The sequence below is a fragment of the Pavona decussata genome, unplaced genomic scaffold (genome assembly GCF_977016875.1).
Source record: "Pavona decussata unplaced genomic scaffold, jaPavDecu1.1 SCAFFOLD_233, whole genome shotgun sequence".
NCBI classification, from domain to species: Eukaryota; Metazoa; Cnidaria; class Anthozoa; order Scleractinia; family Agariciidae; genus Pavona; species Pavona decussata.
In genome coordinates, this window is record NW_028145638.1 from 4927261 (window position 1) to 4947801 (window position 20541).

Consider the following 20541-nt stretch of genomic DNA (forward strand, 5'->3'; position numbering starts at 1 on the left):
ATTAAGAATTTCATCCGCAATCTCAAAACTGCAATTATAATATTCGCAGCACAGTATACTGATAAACAGCACCACAGGAAAGTACTGCTCGATAGCTTTCATCTGAATGGTAACACTTTAGGATTTTATCCACAGACTCGAAAGTTTGAACCATGTTGTACAGCATAATAAACAGCATCACAGGAAAGTACTGCTCAGTAGCTTTCATTTGAATGGTAACACTTTAGGATTTTATCCACAGACTCGAAAGTTTGAACCATGTTGTACAGCATAATAAACAGCATCACAGAAAAGTATTGCTCAGTAGCTTTCATTTGAATGGTAACACTTTAGGATTTTATCCACAGACTCGAAAGTTTGAACCATGTTGTACAGCATAATAAACAGCATCACAGAAAAGTACTGCTCAGTAGCTTTCATTTGAATGGTCACATATTAGGATATTTTTCACGGACTCAAAAGTCTTGCATAGCATAGTGAACACTGCAACGGAAATTCCTGTCAATTAATTGTGGGCTCTGTTAGGCTCCTGTTGCACTTTACAAACGTAAGGGCTGCTTTCAATTGTTCAGAGGAATAACAGCACCACAGGAAAGTACTTGTTTGCAGAAAATTGTAAGAGCGCTAAGCGTAGGCTTGCAAACGTAAAAAAGGCAAAATTAGAAGATTTCAGGAGGATTTCTGAGTGCCATGGACATCACAATCTCTTAATGATATATATACTGCCTTTCGCAGGGCAAATACCCCTCAGTATGAACCTCATTATGAAAGCGAGGCTAAGTACAAAAGCTTCTCATATGGAAATTAGTTTTGTTTGCATATGAATGAAAACTTATTTTCACAATAAAAACTTTGCACTTTGCCTCGCTTTCATCATGAGGTTCAAAGCAACTCGGAAGTGGCCTATTGTTTACCTTAGCTTCTTTTTTCCACTTAATTTGTATCCTTGCTATTTGTTTGTTTGTCTATTTTGTGATTTTTTTTTCGCATGGCAAAACATAATAAAGAAAAAAAAATCTCTTACACTTAAACAGATGTGCGGCAATCCAGAGGTGTCCTACAAAAAGTTGTATCCAACCTTCATCCGTACATTTGCCATCGATACCAAACTCACTCCAAGTTTGCTGTCCCTTCTCAAATATTTCAACTGGAAAAGAGTGGCGATCATCTACGAGAACGTCACCAAATGGATTGAAATGAAGAATAACATGGTGAAGCGCTTGAGGGCCAAAGGAATAACTGTTGCTCAAGAGCTACTTACACATCCGTCAGCGTTGTACAGACCGGAAAATCACACAGATAACTACAGAAGTATTCTGAGGAAGATCAAACAGGAAGCTAGAAGTAAGTACAGTAAAGAAGGTCTACATGGAAGTGATAAATTCTCTGCTATCATACTCAGCTATCTTGAGCTATCATAACGGTCATTTCTTAGCTGTCAGTTAATTATGAGGGGTCTCAGTTAACTTTACTTCGCACCTGTTTTCGTGGTTTTGTATTCTATCAACGGTGTCCCTCTCATTTGCCGAATAGTGTCGAGTATCATCCGACGAGATTTCCGACGAACTTTCCAGTGATTTCAATCTCTTACAAGACTTCACGAACACTGCTCATCACCATCTGACGACCTCACGACTTCTAGAAACAACTTGTGAGGAACTCCTAGCCATCTTCGTTAGAACTTGTTCTCTACACAGTAACTGACACGTTATTTGGGAGTGGAATTCACACCATACGCCATCTTACTTAACCGTTTTCTTAACATTTCTCAGTTATCAGTTTTAACTGATATGTTATAGGTGTTTTAACTTTTTAAAAAAAGTTAAAACACCTGTCATTTCTCAGCTGACAGTTAAAATTTTGGCCAATTCTCAGTTATCGGTTTACCCAATGCAGACCCTCAGTAAAGCCTGGTCTTACCAATAACCCGTTAATGGGGCCATTGGATATTGTGTTGACATATAGACTTTCAGACCAAAACGGCCTAAAAAGATACCCTTTGGTGATACTTTGTCAAATAGTTTGTACAATTTGACTAAAACATAGCACAATTAATGGCCGTGACGGTGATTCCTGCGAAATAAAAGTTGTCGTGAAAATTTCTCAAGCAGACTATGTTTTATACGTGATGACGTAAGAAATTATGTGCAGTAAGAATGCGCAATGTAATTCAATGGATCACCTTAAGCTCCAACAAGGGCGTAGCGTCCGTCGCTGATGCTCTTTTGGCTCGTCACGCAATCTTTCCTCCCCAACGAAAGAAGATTGCGTGACGAGCTAAAAGAGCGTCTGCGAGGGAGGCTAACAAGGGCGATGCCAAGAAATGCTGTTTAAAGTAATAGATAGTGTGCTTAACCTCTTTCTTTTTCTTCTCTCTCTTTCTTGTTTCTTTCAGTTGTAGTTTTTGTGTCTGATTTCTACATAGCCCGGGAAGGAATGCTGCACGCATATGATGAGGATATGATAAATGGAGATTTCGTGTTCATCATTTTCGAACTGGACCAAACTCAAGTGTCGTTGTACACTGAGCAACCTTTCAAGTGGTTCTTTAGCAGTTACACGCCAACTCTTAATCGCTTCCATCACGTCAAGGCGGCATTTGAAGCTGCTTTTGTGTTAGCTATTAAGAGCCCGTCATCGAAGAGCTACGCGAATTTTACGGAGGAGGTGAAGCGGCGTTCACCGGAGGAGCCATTCAACAGCACTGTCTATCAGGGATATTTGTGGAAAAAGAATTCTAAATTCCCGGCCAACAAAACTAAGGTAAAATGTAAAGCCTGCAAGAGCAGGTGAATACTTTTGCATATGTATATAGCAAGCTTTGCATTGCGTATGCGAGGCAGTTTTACTGAATTGTGTTCGGCAAAGATCATGTACATCACTCCACATTCCCCCTTCTGATCAAATTTTTCGTTATGTCTGCAAATAATCGATCAATTTTCACTATAAGATTCCTCTAAAAAGCGTCATTCCTACCGTTTTCTAGTTAAGTCGTAAATGTACGCGCTGGATGTTAATGGCCGAGATCACTGGTACACGTCCGTCCACATGTCCATACGTTCAGTCACATAAAAAGTGAGCACATTTTAGGCCATTTCTGAGTGGTTTTGAAACTCATCATCAAAGCGAGGCTTCGTGCAAAGTTTTATTTATGAAAATTAGCTTTCATTCATATGCAAAGAAAACTAAACTAAAAAAATGCTTTCCCCTTAGCCTCGCTTGCGTAATGAGGTTTAAAGAAACTTTAAAATAGTCTTTCAACTGGTATTTTGTAGTTAAATAAATAGTCCTTTTGTCGGACGGCACCAAAAGTCATTTTGCCTACTAATGTTCAAACTAGGCATTTAGGTTTTTTATTTATTCATTTATTTTCCTATTTAATTCTTTTTCTTATAAGTAAAGGTTTGGTTATACATAGACAAGTAAAAATAAACGATAAAACCGAACAACGTTTCGGGGTCGTCATGACGCCATTATCAAGTTCGACGTGATAGAAATAAATGAAGTCAAAAGGCTCTTTGTTTAAAGATTCATTTCTATTTTGTGCTGTTAATTTTCTGTTCCTTTTGAGCGTGTAAACGATTATCAATGCTACCCGCCTCGAATAGCCCTTGCTAATTGTGGGTATCTAATATCGTAATAAGTCTTCTCTTATAATAAATTGTTGTTGTTGTTAAAAAAAAAAGAAAAAGATATGTCTCCCGCATTTACAGATATTACTCAGTCTAAGGTGCTTTTTTTCAGCTTTTTCTGTGACAGAATCGATCGTTCTACTGATATTTGGTTTTATCAATTAAGGTGATGAGGCAATTTGGCCACTGTAAAGAGATTCGAGAGCTGACGTTTCGTCAGAGCGAATCCAGAATGGAAATTCAAAATTTAGAAAACCGCTGAGTAATATTTTCTCGTGGCGTGATATTTATATTTGTCTTTTGTATCTTTTGTTAAGCCACCGATTTATGGAGCATATCTTTACGATGCTGTGTACCAGTATGCCATTGCTCTCAACAAAACACTGGCAAAGAATGAGTCTATTACAGGGCAAAATATCGCAGAAAAGATGCAAGATATGCAGTATGATAGTAAGTAACTTTTTACAATAACTGTCTAAATTTCTGCGCGCTGATTGGCTCGTAGCTATTGTCTATAAGAGTACAGACAATAAAAATGACGTCAGATGTAACGCGCGCGCTTTCTCGACGAAAAAAATAGTCAATTCCGCTCGTACTTTTTCCATGTTATTGTAAAAAACAAATCGACGACAGTTTTATTTTTTTATTTATTTATTTAATTCAATATTTATCCAGGGGCATCCAATTTTCTATGGTTTATACTCTTATAGACCATAAAATGACGCCATAAAATGTCCAAAACTTGGCAGTGAAACCACTCGCCTGCGGCGGCTCGTGGTTCGACTTGAGTTTTGAACATTTTCTGACGTCATTTTATGGTCTATAAGAGTATAGACCATAGAAAACTGCCATCGATTTGTTAATTGTGTCTTTTTAGATGGCTTGTCAGTTATACGGAGAGTTTAAAAACTTAGAAGGTGAAGAGAAGGAAGGGAATACAATGAAGTTAGAGCGAGGAGATGAAAATACCATGGGTTGGGGGGAGAGGGGGTGCGGAATACTATCAATTTTAGGTGAGGGTAGGGTGTGGGATAAAAGTTACATTGCATGTTTTCTGGAGAAGAGATATTAGGGAGCTTTCCATTGTTAAGCACAAAATTTGCGCAAAACAATAGCCTTGATGCGAGTGACTGACAGTTGTCATGTCCAGAATCACGAACTGTTCACGTGCTGTTGTTAAAAATGGAGTTGTTAGCCGGCCAATGTCCATGTTCGTGAATTTCATTAATAGAGAGCTTAAGCAACGACGACGGCAACGGCAACGAAAACGTCACCCGAAATTATATATCTTTATTTCATTTGTGCTACTTCGCGATTATTTCAACTCGCTCAACTTTTAAAAAAATAGCGAACTATCCAGGAACCAAATTGGTAGGGGTGGCGTACAAGTTAAGAAGGAAAATGAAAAATTCACTGTGGTGCGTTCACGTTTTCCACAAAAACCTTAAATGTGGTCATTTCACTTTGATGTTTTGCAGAGGACGGCGAAGAAATATACCAAAATGTAAAACGCTCGTGCAGAGCGATTGGCGTTGTCGTTGCTAGGGAGCAAAAGCAACGACGACGGCGACGGTAACGACAACGCCGCAGAACAATAAGTTTAATGCTCTGCACGTGCGTTTTACATTTTAGTACATTTCTTCGCCGTCCGCTGCAAAACAACGACGTGAAATGACCACATTCAAGGTTTTGTGGAGAACATGAACGCCCGACGGTGAATTTTTCATTTTCTTCCTTAACTTGTACGCCGCTCCTAACAATTTGGTTCCTGGATAGTTCGCCATTTCTGTAAAAGTTGAGCGAGTTCAAAAAATCGCGAAGTAACACAAATAAAATAAAGATATATTTTCGGCTGACGTTTTCGTTGCCGTTGCTGTCGTAAGAAACTCGGTTTTCTTATGACTATGCGGAAAAAGCAGTTAAAAAACACGCTATACTTGTACCAAGCCATAATGGGATCATAATGGGCCTTTCAATGCATAGCCCTATTCAGCGCTTGAAAATTTTGTGTATTGTCGTTACTTTTACTTTCATTTTTATACCATTGTAACATTTCGTTACTGGTTTTCATTGCTTTTCGGTCAGAACGGTCTGCTGAGGTTAGGTTAGAAATCCAATATGGCTCTGCAGAATCAATGACGTAATTCGCACGTTATAAGACTGCATCTTCCCATTTTGCGGATGTCAAACGAAACAGTTTTGGACACACTATTTACGCGTTAGGTTTCATTGCTAGGCTGAATAGGGTTAAGTTGCATCCTTGATATTAGAAGAGGAAGGTGTATACGAAGTATTCTGCACATGCCAAAATTCGTTTAAAATGGCCTTGGTTCCTTGGGATTAAAAGTTTTCACATTTTGTTTTCAGGTATACTTGGTTACAAAATTCACTTTGACAAGAATGGAGATGCTGAGTTTAATCTGACCTTGCTGGACATGCAACCAATACGTAAGTAAATTAAATAAACTTTCTTACTGCCTTGATTTGTGTCAGCGAATACAAAAGGAAAAGTGGGCACTGGACTTTTGGTTGGTCTAGAATCTGGGAGGCGAGTTTGCGCTGTCTAAGTTGTCACCTTGTTATCGTGCGCCTCTTTTGGCTGTTTTTTAAAAGAATTAGACCAATTCTTTGAGCTGTTCAGCTATCGGGTCATACAGCAAGTTCGAAGAGCAATCGTGTTATCAGAATTGTAGCCTGTTAGAACGAATCTTACTTTCCGCGTTCGAGTTTTCAAACTTCCTGAATCCAAATGCAAAGTATTGCAATCGTGGTTGAATCGTACTTGTTGCGGGGATGTAAAATGCCTTGCCACCCAAAAGAAAATTAATTCTTTGTTTTTTCTTTCCTTTTTGCTATTGAACTTTTAATGGTTGATAAAGATGACCATGGAACGTGCTTTACTTTTTTTCAGGAAACAAGAACGAACACGAGATGATTCCCGTGGGAGATTTCCAGATCATGTACGACAACAAAACTAAAGGAGGAGAACATGTTTTCGTCCGTCGACTAAACGTCACTATAAAGTGGCCCGGTGGACGAACAGGGCCCCCACGGGACTCCCCTGAGTGTGGTTTCCATGGAGAACTTTGCATTAAACCGATGGGTGAAGGTACACTATTCTGACTACACTATAACGAAACATTCAATGTGAAATAGTTTATTGAGGTATGGTCAGTCAGGAAGACTGACTGAGCTAGAATGATTAATATTCCCCGCTAAAACATTAAATACTCAAAACTCTCCCTTGAGAATACTAAAACCTCTCAATCGTGCCATCAGAATAGTAATTTCTGACTAATTCGTTCCTTAGTCACTCAACCGTCAGAAATTACATTTGTTAACAGGCCATTTCCGAGTTGTTTGGAACCTCATTACGAAAGCGAGGCTAAGTGCAAAGTGCTTTTCATGTGAAAATTAGTTTTCCTTGAAAATGAATGAAAACTAGTTTTCATAATAAAAACTATATTATACACGAAGCTTCCCTTTCATACTGAGGTTCAAAGCAACTAGGAAAATGTCCAATTAACCACCAGTTTGTGCTTAATTGTGAATGGTTTTTTCGGATTGAAAAGTGGTCTTAAAACGTAAGAAAAGATTTCACCTTAAAAAAGGTGTTAATTTCAGGCTATTTAGTTTAGACTCTCAACCGGAGATTTCCTAACTGTCTTTAGCTCTATTTCATAATATGACCAGATGCACAGGTTTTCATGTCAAATTTAGTTTTGACGCACTTGCAAATAAACTGAGAAGTCTTTTCGTACCATCGTACGAACGGTTTTTTAGCACCACTCGTTCATATAAAAAGCCAGCTTAATTAATCAGCTCATACCATTGTGGAAACCGTTTTGAATTAGTGACAGTTCATAAGCGGTCTTTTGTTTGGTTTAAGTTGTCGATAATTGAACTATCATTTGTCCTGCTGTAGACGTGAAGACCAAAATCATCGCAGGGGTATCCGGGGCACTAGCCTTCTTATCCCTGCTACTGCTGCTAAATATCTACAGGTGAGTGTTCAATATCCTACATTATTATATAGACAGGAGTGTTTTACTGGAAAATACACCACTTTTAAAGTTCATACGAAACTACATCCCTTATTTCGCCCCACCGGGTAATATCCTCTATTTAGTTTGGAAACGACATTTTCGTCAGATCTTAGAAGTGTTCAAACGGTTCGCGATATATTAGGTTGGCCTATTTGTATAGTACAACTAACACACGCAACGTTTATTGCAACGACCGCTTAATTAGTGTTATCACACCTTTATCTTGCTAACGACTATTGAAATCTGCTGAATGTAGAACTATGCTGATGCGACTTTTTACGTGTACCACTTTGCAGACAGTACCGACTGGAACGAGAGCTAAAAAGTCTGTTGTGGAAGATTGATTACAGTGAACTCTGCTTTGAAAAGAAAAGGCATTCCATCACTTCCTTGGGGAGCCAAGTGGTAAGAGCTCAATCCTTGGGAAGCGACTTGGCAAGAGATCCACCCACCCGCCCACCCAACCATCCTTTCCTCCGTCCATCCGTCCATCGATTCATCCTATCCTATCCTATTCCGTCCTATCCTATCCGATTCTATCCTATCCTATATTTTCCTATCCTACCCTATCCTATCCTATCCATCCTTTCGTCCGTCCATCCATCCTATTCTATCCTATCCCATCCTGTGCCATCCCATTGCATCCCAACTCATCCTTTTTCATCCTATCTTGTCCTATCCCATCCCATCCTATCCTATTATATCCTGTCCTACCCCATACGTCCGTCCATCCGTCCGTCCACCCTATCCTATCCTATCGTATCCCATTCTATCCTATCCTATCCTATTATATCCTGTCCTACCCCATCCGTCCGTCCGTCCACCCTATCCTATCCTATACGCATCCCATTCTATCCTATCCTATTATATCCTGTCCTACCCCATCCATCCATCCGTCCGTCCACCCAATCCTATCCTATCCCATCCCATCCTATCCTATCCTATCCTTTTCTATCCTGTCCTATCCTATCCGTCCGTCCGTCCGTCCGTCCGTCCGTCCTTCCTTCCTTCCATCCATCCACCCAGCCACCCACCAAAACTTATTTTTGATAGTGTCAGTTGTTAAACCACACTTTGAGTATTGCCTCATTGCTTGGGATGACGACATCAAGCATTGCAAAGTCGCGCCGCATGAGTAATCACATTTGCCGATTATCCGATGCTAATTAAATAAACTCAGGTGCTTCAATCTTAAAGTGAAAAGAAAAGAAAAGCTCTTAAAGTGATGTTATAATTTTATTGCGAACCGGCTATGACTCCAAGCTATTAAAGAACTAATATGTAATCTCAGTGTTTAATCTTAAGTAGGACTTGGAGGTGGGACTTAGCCCCACCACCAGTTAGAACAGATCATTACCGGTAAAGCTTTGCCTGTACTGGAGAAAAAAATTAGAATGCGTTACGAGACGATAGGAAAGGAGAAAAGTCCATGGAACTTTCTTAAAGAAAGAGTTAAAATTATACAATTTCTCAATGTCTCTTTCTATTTTTAGTTTAATACTTTATTTAAAGGAATGCTCCACTGCCTCAGAATATTAAACGTGGTGATGTCTGTTTTCGATTAAATAACGTTTTGTATCCATCCATCCATCCATCTGGCGTTCGCCTGTCCGTTCGTCCGTCTGTCCGCCCTTCCATCCATCCATCCATCCATCCATCCATCCATCCATCCATCTGTCCATCCGTAGGAAGGATATACTCACAAAAAACAAAGACAGTGCCTCTTTAAGAGCACCAAGGCGAAAGAAAGTTTTCTGCAAAATCGTAGACACCTGGCAAACAACTTCGATTGATTTCACGTTTCGTATACGCTCCGTATGATTCGTATTTGCCTTTTATATGTCCTGTATGTGTTCATTACTATGCTACCTCGATCTATCTTAATAGTGTATGCCAACTCATAAAATTTTGTGTTTTGTTTTCCTGAAGCATAAAGAGAACGATCCTGATATGCTGGCGCCTCTTCTTGATGATGAGGATGAGCTTTACAAGTACACGGCTATTGCAGTCTACAAGGTATTTAACTGTAAATCCCGTCATGGCGTTTCCTTATCAGTAGCTGTTAACATGATGTATGCTAACTTTGGCAGTAGACCTGCACCCTTCAAAAGCTCTATTTTCACTGGACCCTGCTACCCTGCATCTGCATTGTTTTTTAGGGCTAGGAACATTGTTCTGTTGTCCGTTCGTTTGTCCTCTCGACCAACCATGTAAGACTTTGTAAATGGTGCAGGTAGCCTCACCTTTGGAAATTCCATAGTTGTGTGTATTCCGTATTATTCAAACTTGATTGGCAGGCTGTTGTTTCACTTCGTTGGTGTCTCCGAGCACCATGCCGAACTCCTAAAAATAAAATTACTATCAGTTTGATCGTATTGCTTTGTTATACGCCTGTGCTAAATTTCTAACCACTAATGAGTACGGTTTGTAAACTATTGCTGCTGTTTGTATTCATTGCTGCCCTTGGTCAAATCATAACTGCAAATCGTGTTCAAAGAGACCTCAATTCATGGTTCATGATCCAACAGACGTCGATTTCTATTCGCCCCTTATTAATTTTGAAGTTCGCGATTTAGAATGTTTGATAATTGAGACTTGGAACTAACTGCACCTCTGTTCCTTACCTTTTAAGTTCCGCAGTACCTGGTACATTTGACAAATTATTCCACTTCTTTTCTTAGGGAAACCTGGTAGCAGTAAAACGGCTTGCTAAGAAAAGTGTAGATCTGACAAGAACCGTATTAATGGAACTTAAACAGGTATTACTAGTGTAATGTTTTGTTAGTTTTGACTATCATCGACTGTTATCAACTATTAAGGTGGTGGTCAAACGGCTTATGCAAAGAAACTCGTGCTGAGCCGAGGATAGTTCACCGTAAGGCCCCAGTGTTAGGCACCTGCCGAGTGTAAACATTGCAAACATGGCGTCGCGTTAAGTTACAAAACTTCACGAGGATGAATTTTTCGCGGCGAAAGAGGGCGACAGCCTTTTCCGTTTTCCTTCAGTTGTTGGAAGAACTACGGAAAATGAATCTAGAGAGCGCTGGTAGAGAAAACGGCCGACCGAAAAACTATCATCGACTATCATGCGCGTGGTCAACCAGGAAAAACTGTCATCACTTATCGTGAAGAATTTGAACATGCTCAAAGTGAATGATAGTCGATGATAGCGCATGATAGTTGGTGGTCAAACGAGCCGTGCGAGTTCTAACTATCATCGACTATCATCAACTATCATTGACTATCATGTGCCGTTTGACCAGGGCTTAAGGCATCTACGTATTGGGAAAACAGGTCAAACGACAGAGAGAGAGAGAGAGAGAGAGAGAGAGAGAGAGAGAGAGAGAGAGAGAGAGAGAGAGAGAGAGAGAGAGAGAGAGAGAGAGAGAGAGAGAGAGAGAGAGAGAGAGAGTCGACGTAGAGTTAAAGGTTGTTTAAATTCTTTGAGACTCGAAGTGCATAAGAAGGAAGGAGAGTGCATGAAAGTTGGCAGTCAGGTGAAAGTGAATTTGAACTTTATCGATTCTAATTGGAATAAAACTCGTCCAAAAACCAATCCTGGATATTCACCACCACCACCATCATCATAATGATTCATCAACGTGTGAGTGTCACATGGAGCGTAGGACTTAAATACCTGGGGCCAGGAGCCCATGGGTCATGGTCTCCTGCTGAGGCAAAACTCACGAAGCCCTTCTAAGTTGAGATATATATCTTACTTAACAATAGGCTGCTGTAAGTCCAACAATAGACTTTTGTCAAGAAACAATACTTAGGATACATCTCTGGGCTTTAGTGAAACCTCAATTCCCAGCGCCCAGGGGCGGGGGGGGGGGGGGCACTCCTTACATTCAATCTGAATGATTCCTTAGTGGTAACATGTAGATAAGCCACTGACTGATTAGATCACACAGCCTATTCCCAGGGCCTATCTTCTTTCTGCCAGAAGAGGTCCTGGGGCGAAGTTATATATAATTCAAAAAACCTCTTAAAAAAGATTAGTTATTATCTTAATTCCATCTGCTGTAATAGTCATTCGTTTATTTAATTACTCTCTTATTACAGTAATTATTCTAACAATTCTCTTTTAGATGCGCGATTTAAGACATGATAACCTGAATCCCTTTATCGGCGCCTGTGTAGACTCGCCCAACATTTGCATTGTTTCACAGTACTGTTCCAAAGGAAGCCTACAGGTAGGGAATTCACAGTGGGTCAAAACATTTCCTTACATCAATGTACTGTGTGTTTGCTGCTAGTAACCGCTCTGACTTTCTGTTTTGAAGGAAATTTTGGAAAACGACGATGTTAAGCTGGATCACATGTTTATAGCTTCGCTGGTCTCGGATATAGTGAAGGTAAGTTCACTGAACCAAAATATGAAAGTGAGTGATATTTTGATGTGCATAAATAGTATATAGTTTCTCAGCTTAAACAATTTTTCTTGATTTAAAAATTTGTTTAAAGTTGCTGAGGAGGTAAAATGAAAAGTGGGATTTGTCCTTTCTCAATGGAAAAAAATGGGTATTCGACACACTGGGGATGGGATTTGATCATTAAATTTGGGCACTGTGAATAGGATCTGGAGCAAAATTTGGGCTGGAAGCTGGGATTTGAGCAAAAATTTGGGGAATGGGATTTGAGAGTGGAACTTCAATGTAGTTGGTTTCAGGCGGCCATATTTATTATGAGCAATAGTTACCTTGTTTACTATACACCTCTGGCTATCAGCCCACCGAAAATGAGGGCCTGTGGGCCAAATAAATATTGATCCCTTCCTGAAATTGCAAAGTTGTTAAAATTTGTCGGATTGTTTACCGTGTGTAAAAGAATGCTCTAAACAGCGCCTTATGATAGGTTTCGTTTGTTGTTAGTCATTTTCCGTTCCGCGGAAATGTACCCCTTCAAAGTCTTATTATTTCTATCAAACAACCTCCCTCAACTTTCAAGGAAAAAAAGGTGTTTAGGCACTGAATGAATCATGACAAAATATGGCAAAATTTGCAAGTTCTTCATTGTGGTAAAATAATGAGCATTCACGTGCATCATACTTTCCAGAATGCATCTTTTTAAATTTTATTTGCCCTTTGTTCTTTCCCAGGGCATGTCGTATATTCAAAGCACGGACATCAAGTCACATGGAAACCTGAAGTCTCCCAACTGTCTGGTGGATAGCCGCTGGGTACTGAAAATCGCTGATTACGGGCTCCCTACCTTTAAAGACAAGCAAGCGAAAACGTATCCGTCGGAGCACGCGTATTACAGAGGCATGTATCAACTAATTTCGAAGTGTGTGAGTCGCTTAGTACCCGTGAAATTTGGTAGAAATTAAATTGAAGTGTATGTTGAGTACTAAAATGAGGTCTACTGTCCGGTGAGTTCCTTAGGGTAACTAGCCTTGTAAGTAAAGAAAATTTGGTTCTTGGTGGAATTTGAACTCACGGTTCCTCTGTATTGCCTATAATAATGTCTGTTTAAAAAGTAAAAGGCGTGCGAATGCAATATGAGTTTAAAAAGTAGCAAACACCCGAGTACGAAATTGGGTTATAAGTTCCGCTAATTGGTTCGTAGCTATTGTCTATAAGAGCACAGGGCCCAGTTGTTCAAAGCCCGATTAAGCTAATCCTGGATTAACGTGAACTTTGATTTAAGTTTAATTACTAATCGGTAAAAATTCTTCCAAAAGATTCTTTGCTCTCGAATAACCCGGCTCAGATGATAAGAATGACGTCAGATGTGACGCACGCGCTTTCTCAGCGGAAAATAAAGCCAATTCCGCTCGTACTTTTTCCATGTTATTGTAAAAAACAAATCAACGGCAGTTTTCTATGGTCTACACTCTTATAGACCATAAAATGGTGAAACTACTCGCTCGTGGTTCCACTTGAGTTTTGAACATTTTATGGCGTCATTTTATAGTCTATAAAAGTATAGACCAATGAAAAGTGCCGTCGGTTTGTTAAAAGTTAATAATGAGGCCTATAAAACCCCTACCGCAACTGGTAAAACTTGGGTCATTTTTTTGTCAAAATTTTTCTGCACTACTCAACCTTTTTGTCCGCTCATTACCCTCTGTTTTTCTTGTCGTGTTAACGGATGCGGTAGAATTGTCGGAACCATATGAACTTTAATGAGGGCCGTGCCAGTTGTCTGCTGTCGTGTAAACAGCCCGCTGTCTAATGTAAACATAAGTTGGAGTTAATTTATTCATTCAAAACGTGCGTTTATTATCCCGGTAGTTGGTGAATGTATTTCATTTTTGGTCACGTTGTCTTGTTTTAGACCTGCTATGGGTGGCACCGGAAATTTTACGTCTTCCCAGTCGCCCCACCCGGGGGACCCAGAAGGGCGACGTTTACAGCTTCGCTATCATCCTACAAGAGTTTCACACGCGTGAAGGACCTTTCAGCTCCAGCTACATGGACCCCAAGGGTATTGAGTACTTCGAATTTTATTGCTGTTGTGGGTGTGTACTGTGCAAGTTATGTAACTGAAGAAGAATTACATTGTGTGACATTAATTGTGCCGAGGCCACACATAGCGAGGGGAGGGGTTGGGGCAAAGCCATCTTCATGGTCTATTCTTGATAGCGTTTTTCATCAAATACAGTGTATAGTGTACGGCAATCGTGAAATTCGCGTTAATAGTATCCTGAAAAAACGAGTACATATATGGAAATAGTGCAAAATAATTCAGGCCTTTGATGCTAACGGAAAACTAATCAATTTTGCTGAGAAACTGAACATCCTTGGGATTAACCCTAACCAAAATTTCTCAGAATAGGAATCTGTCTTGTCGTAAAGTATTGAATACGTTTTCATTCAAACGCCACAATTAGAATCCATCGTAAGCGACCACCTTTTCTGATACCATGAGCTGTCACTGTCATATAACACTTACAAGACATTCATGATCATCTATGGAAATAAAACACAACTCGTTCCTACTTAAAAACTTTCGTATAGTTTATCTACGCCAAATAACTTTTGTCACTTCGACCTCTTTAGAAATTGTGAATAGAGTGCAAAACGGCGAGTTCCCACCATTCCGACCGACCGTGGCCGAGTTGATCACGGGAGTAGAGGAGATACGTGAATTGATGAAACAGTGTTGGGAAGAGAATCCAGACTTACGCCCGGACTTCCACGAGATCAAGAAAATAATGAACAAGATTTTAACCAACAACGGAATGTGAGTCCATGGCGACTTTTCTTTTTATGTTTACCTTCTTTCTTCCAAAGAAACTGACCCTGCGAACAAAGTGCCCTTCGATACACCAGGCCCCTGTTGTCCTAAGAGCGGATAATTCTTCCCAGCGGATAAAATGTACTCCAACCAATACATCTAGGGACCTTCAGATTAGAATACGAGTACGACTTTCAAATTTCAAATCAGTCCCATCCCCAGAACTCTCTCTTCTTCCCGTTGTTTACCAGCAGATAAGGAGACCCCAGAAACAAGATTGGTGTGACAAGCGGTTATCTAAACCACGCAAACTAGATTTGAAAAGTTGTACTCGTCACTCACTCTCGTACTCGTAGTCAAATCTGAAGATCCCTTTTATCCGCTGGGTAAAGTTATCCGCTATAGAAGAGTACAGTGCTCGCAGGGTGTGAGAAATCGTTATATCTATGCTTCTCAACATTTTGTCCACTAAGCTGGAATTTATTCAGTGGATTAACTTCTCCACTCTTCGACCAATCTTAAACAGAAACGTTTCCCAGAAGCTTTTTAAATTTAGTTTCAGTGTAAGACTGTTTGGATTACCAGGATCACTCTCAGTTGCGCTTTCGCGGACGACGCACTTTGCCTTGAGGAGAAGTTTTTTGAATTTCCCTTAACTACTCCTTCACCGAAGGAGATTGTAATGAGATAATAAAAGTAAAAATACTTGTAAATAGTAATGATTGCACTTGTACAAACAATATTTAAAGCTTCTTTCAGTGGTAATTGGTAATGAAAATAACTTATTAAATAACATTTAGTGAAGTTAACATAAAGGTAAAGCTAAAACCCAAGCGCTAAAACAGGAAAAGAAAAGTATACCTACATAAAAACATTCTTTCTTTTTGTTTCTGTTAAAGGAAAACAAACATTTTTGACAATGTGGTTTACATGATGGAGAAGTACGCGGATAACCTGGAGGAGCTTGTGATTGAAAGAACTGGACAACTTGTCGAGGAAAAGAAAAAGACAGACGCTCTTCTGGAAAGAATGCTTCCACGGTGTGTCTAACATATAGAACTTTACTTTTGTTATAATCTTTCAATCTCTTCTTAAGTCAGAAAATATTTAAGGTCGGTGCTTACTAATACAGAGGTATTTTTGTGCGGTTTATGACTATGCGGGAAAAGCAGATCTTAGCAAGGGCTATTGGAATCCAAAAAGAAAATTGGGGGTAACTACGCATTTTTTAGAGATAATTAAAAAACAATAATTCTAAAAAGTGCTAAAATTCAAAGCATTGTATGGCATTTTCTATATCAAATTGAAGCTTTATTATCTCTGAAAAATGCATGGTTACCCCCAATTTTCTTTTTAAATACCAAGAGCCGGCACTTGCTAAGTTCTGCTTTCTCCGCAAAGGTTTAAACTGCGCAAAAATATCCCTGAATTAGAAGGCACCACCCATAGGAAACCCGAGTACCTCAAGATGCGCAGAACGTATACGCAGTAACAAAAGTAGGCTCTCTCTCTTAAGGCTCTCCGATTAGTATCCGTAGGTCCTAGTCATGATATACGTTCATCCCCGGCGGGATATAGCTCCCTGTCATTCTTTTTACACGCATTTCCACAAGTTTGAACCCGGTTTCACGTATTTGTTTCGAATTCTGACTAGTTCATTGTGCTGTTTGTATTTGTTGTGATTGGCCAGAATGGTTACTTTGGTATTGCTCTTTCGAGAGGCAATGAAAACTGCTCTTTCAGAGGAAGACTTAACGCGCTGCCACACCAGGCAATTTTTCTTGCAACTTGTCTCGCAGTTTTATTGTGACACCAGTTGCACGAATCGTTGCCAAGTGTAATATGCCCCAAAATGAACACGTCTCGAAATTTTTTGTTGCCGCAATCGTTGCGAAACGTAGAGGTTGGTTCTACCTCGTGCAACTGTGACTGCAACAAAACCATTGCGAGGCATGTGCAGGGTATGTTACACTACGCAACGTTTTCAGTTCGGGCAACTTGTGTCCCAACGGCTCAACGAAATTGCGAGACAAGTTGCGTGAAAAATTGCTCAGTGTAACAGCGTCTTTAGTGCTTAGAGCGGTTTCCAATTGAGTGTCGTAAAACCAAAACCAAAGTAATTACTCTGGTTAATCGCAACAGATGTAAACAACACAACGAGCCAATCAGAATTCGAAGCAAATACATGTAACTGGCGCCAAGCGCGAGAAAGCCGTGCGGCGAAAACACGATATTTTTGGTTTTGGGTTGGATTCCCATTGGTTGAGAAAGTGGCGCGAGTTTTGTAAACCAATCGAGAGCATAGTAATGTAAAACCAAAGCAAACGCGAAATTACTTTCGACACTCAATTGAAAACCGCTCTATCCTCAAAATTCTGATTGTCATTTGGTGACTTTTTCTTGGTCAGGCCGGTAGCGGAACAGCTCAAGAGAGGAAAAGAAGTTGAGGCAGAAAGTTTTCATGAAGTTTCCATCTACTTCAGTGACATTGTTGGATTTACCGAACTCTCTGCAGAGAGTTCTCCGCTTCAGGTGAGTTTTCCCCGTAATGAAACTTTAAGGTCCATGATATATTTTTGTCTAGTTTCCACCACTGAGTACAATTACGGTTAACGTAACATTTTTAAATACGGAATTTAGTGAAAACTTAGTTCATGGAAATAGATTCGCCGGGAGGAGTTTAGCAAAAATGTGACGTTTCGAAAAGATCAGCTTTAAACTGGAATAAACTGAAATAGAAGAAATGAGACCCGGCGGCGATTTCTTACATCCACGACACCTGTTTATTATATAGAATGTAGGTTTTAGCTTCAATGCCCATTTTCAATCCGCATTTTCACAAGTACTCAAAAGAGAATTAGGCTGCGTAGTTTATCCGCATGTTTGGTATTATCGACAGAATTTGGCCACCATAAAGAGATTGAGTGCTGACGTTTAAAGAGTTAGCCCTTCGCCAGAGCGAGCGTTAACTCTTCGTCCTTCGCTCTGAAGAAGGGCTAACGCTCGAAACGTCAGTACTCGAATCTCTTTACGTTGGTCAAATTGCCATATCAACTACCGAACATTCGTTTTGAAACTAACCTCCTAATCTATTTTATCCGCAGGTTGTCACTCTCCTAAATGACTTATACACCTTATTTGATGACATCATAAGTGAATATGATGTGTACAAGGTAAGATATCATTCTTGGCACAGTTATTCACTTGGTTTTCTCGTGTTGCCTTTGCAGCATCAAAAAAAAAATGTTAAGATCCAGATTGTTCTTGTCTCAGTTCTCAGTCCGTGTTTTCTTTCGATGCAAATAAGCTACTAGAAAACTCTTACAGGATAGTCAAGAGGGGAGGACAGAATAGAAAGAGACGAAAGAATGCAAAATCGCTTGCCTCAGTTTTCCTGCACCAAGCAATGGGTTTCGCTTCAAAAAGTAACAATGAGATGAACAGATCAAAGCAAAAAGACCAAAACAAACAACAACAACAACAACAACAACAACCACATACAATCAAAATCAAAACAAGAACAAAAAAGACTTAGTCGAGCTAGCATGGTAGCACCATGTTATTGCCACACTTGTGGAGTGTCTCAATCAAAGGTGAGGCTATGGTCGGCTTCTCAGTGTTGCTGACAAAACTCATTCTACCTTTATTATATTTTACCGCTTTATGTTAAGGAGGTTGGACATAAATAAAGTTTAACGTAAAATGCTGACTCTTTCACGCCCTTTCACTCCCAAGAGTTCGTGAACTCAGACCAAGAAACGTTTTGAAAAATCCGCTAACACAGCCGCCTCTCATCGCTCCGTTTGGTCAGGGGCGCGTTGGAACGCCCGTTGAGGTAGATGACGATGAGAGGCAGCTTTGTTCGAGGATAGGCGTTAGGGTATCGGGTACGAATCGATTTTTTTTCCGACGACGCCAAAGTCAGAATTCCCCACTTCAGAATTTATGGGGAGACTGGTACGGTGGGAGATAAAGAGATCGCGGTTTGGGTATACGGAAGCATAGCCTCCCTCGCAGAGGTTCTTTTGGCTCGTCACGCAATCCTTTCTCCCCAACGCGATTAGGCTAACAGATATATGGACGTCGCACCGATGAATAAGCGCATTTTTCGGTGTTTCTCGGGGTAGCAAAGCTCGTGCTAAATATCTTTCATCTAGACCAATGTTTCCTCCACAAATGATTGTCACTGCCACTTTAAAAGTTCCCTGGCTCGTCCAAACGATCCCATAATCCCTCACTCGTACCCAACTCCTCGCAGTTTCTGGAGTCCGGGAGTAGCATTAACTGATTCAAGTTTAAACTCTGGGAGTGTCTGGGTTAATAACGCAAGTAAACCGCAAGTAAACCGATTTGCTGCTCGAGTCTTTAAAACATGCTATAATGTTGCGCTGTTTGAAGTTAAGCGTAGCTATTGCTCACCGGCTTATAGCCAATAATTATTAAACCGATTAAACCGCTGATTAAACAAATAACGCATAATGCAGTGTTTAAGGCATTAACTAAAATGAGCTTGCATCTACTCAGCTTTCCTATGATATTTTTGTCCCTAAAAATTGATCCTTGGAACCTGTTTGTTTAAAAATGTGTGTAAAATACATAGTCCTTGTTTCGTTTTGTAAAATAATTCCAAATTAAATTTTTAAGGTTCTGTATAAACTCCAGTGTTATTGTTCGTTTTTAAAGGAGATTTCAGTAACAAAAACAAACGTTTAACGTAATTTATCGACATCTGCTCATAAATGTTGATCTATTTGTAAGTTTCATTCCATCAAGACATAAACTCAGTATTACTTTGAAATTTCCCACGAATGTTAACTCTTACATTACGTTTGAATATACTGTACCTGTGTGAGAATGAGTGTTTTTATTAAGACGAAAGATGAAACTCTTGTGAGGCAAACAGTGTGTTCCATATTAAGATGTATCACGTTCATCTCAAAGGAATAAATTAAGCTCACGTTGTTAATCTCAGGTAAAATTAAAGTTTCGTTATCCAAACATAAACATATCAAAAGCCAATAAAGTTCGTAGCTGTTACTTTTCAAAGTGTAAAACCTTAAATTCAAAGAAATAATAACATAAATATTTTTTCGCTAAAAACGTTAAACGTAGTGGCTCGTTCAACCTCCAATTTTGTGCCGTTGTTTGCTTGTACTCTAGTGCGCTCCTTCTGCCCGGCAGGTGGAGACAATTGGTGACGCATACATGGTGGTATCAGGATTACCAATCAGAAATGGACATAACCATGCGGGAGAAATAGCGCGCATGGCATTGCACCTGGTCGAGGCTGTGAAGAAAGACTTTACAGTTCGCCACAAAAGTGATCATAAACTCAAGCTTCGTGTTGGAATTCACAGTGGTAAGACTATTGTCAGTACCACGAAACATATGCTCAATGTTCTTTGAACCCGACTGAGCGATAAAGCAAGGGTTTCGTATATTATTCGTCAAGTATGGAAACTAAGTAAACAGATGCGAGAAAAAATGTTTAGGTCTTCAACTCAAACCTGGAACATACCTTTTTCATAAATGGTGTCCGATAAATTATTATTATCCTTTTTTATTGTCATGAAAATTAGCCTTACTAGCCTCGTTAATATGTTTAAAATTCAATATAATTCTTTCCTAAAATAAGGTGACAATTAACAAATATCGAAAAGAATAATAATTCGTATGTC

General features: G+C 39.7%; 1 protein-coding gene across 8 annotated transcripts in view; it reads left to right on the forward strand.

The window, feature by feature from the left end:
* Positions 1–20541, forward strand: part of LOC146458542 (atrial natriuretic peptide receptor 1-like) — a 65631-nt gene that overhangs the window by 40312 nt on the left and 4778 nt on the right. For 5 of the 8 annotated variants that reach the window (XM_085091015.1, XM_085091016.1, XM_085091014.1 and 2 more), the window contains 18 exons: positions 1035–1344; positions 2396–2763; positions 3950–4082; positions 6000–6080; positions 6544–6741; positions 7558–7636; positions 7975–8113; positions 9608–9694; positions 10360–10437; positions 11770–11874; positions 11965–12036; positions 12780–12945; positions 13961–14110; positions 14686–14869; positions 15763–15903; positions 17272–17395; positions 17968–18036; positions 20024–20222. In XM_085091015.1, coding sequence (XP_084947141.1) covers positions 1035–1344; positions 2396–2763; positions 3950–4082; positions 6000–6080; positions 6544–6741; positions 7558–7636; positions 7975–8113; positions 9608–9694; positions 10360–10437; positions 11770–11874; positions 11965–12036; positions 12780–12945; positions 13961–14110; positions 14686–14869; positions 15763–15903; positions 17272–17395; positions 17968–18036; positions 20024–20222 — 2683 coding nt within the window. The remainder of the gene's footprint in view (positions 1–1034; positions 1345–2395; positions 2764–3949; positions 4083–5999; positions 6081–6543; positions 6742–7557; positions 7637–7974; positions 8114–9607; positions 9695–10359; positions 10438–11769; positions 11875–11964; positions 12037–12779; positions 12946–13960; positions 14111–14685; positions 14870–15762; positions 15904–17271; positions 17396–17967; positions 18037–20023; positions 20223–20541) is intronic. The other 3 variants (XM_085091019.1, XM_085091020.1, XM_085091018.1) reach the window with 3 other exon arrangements.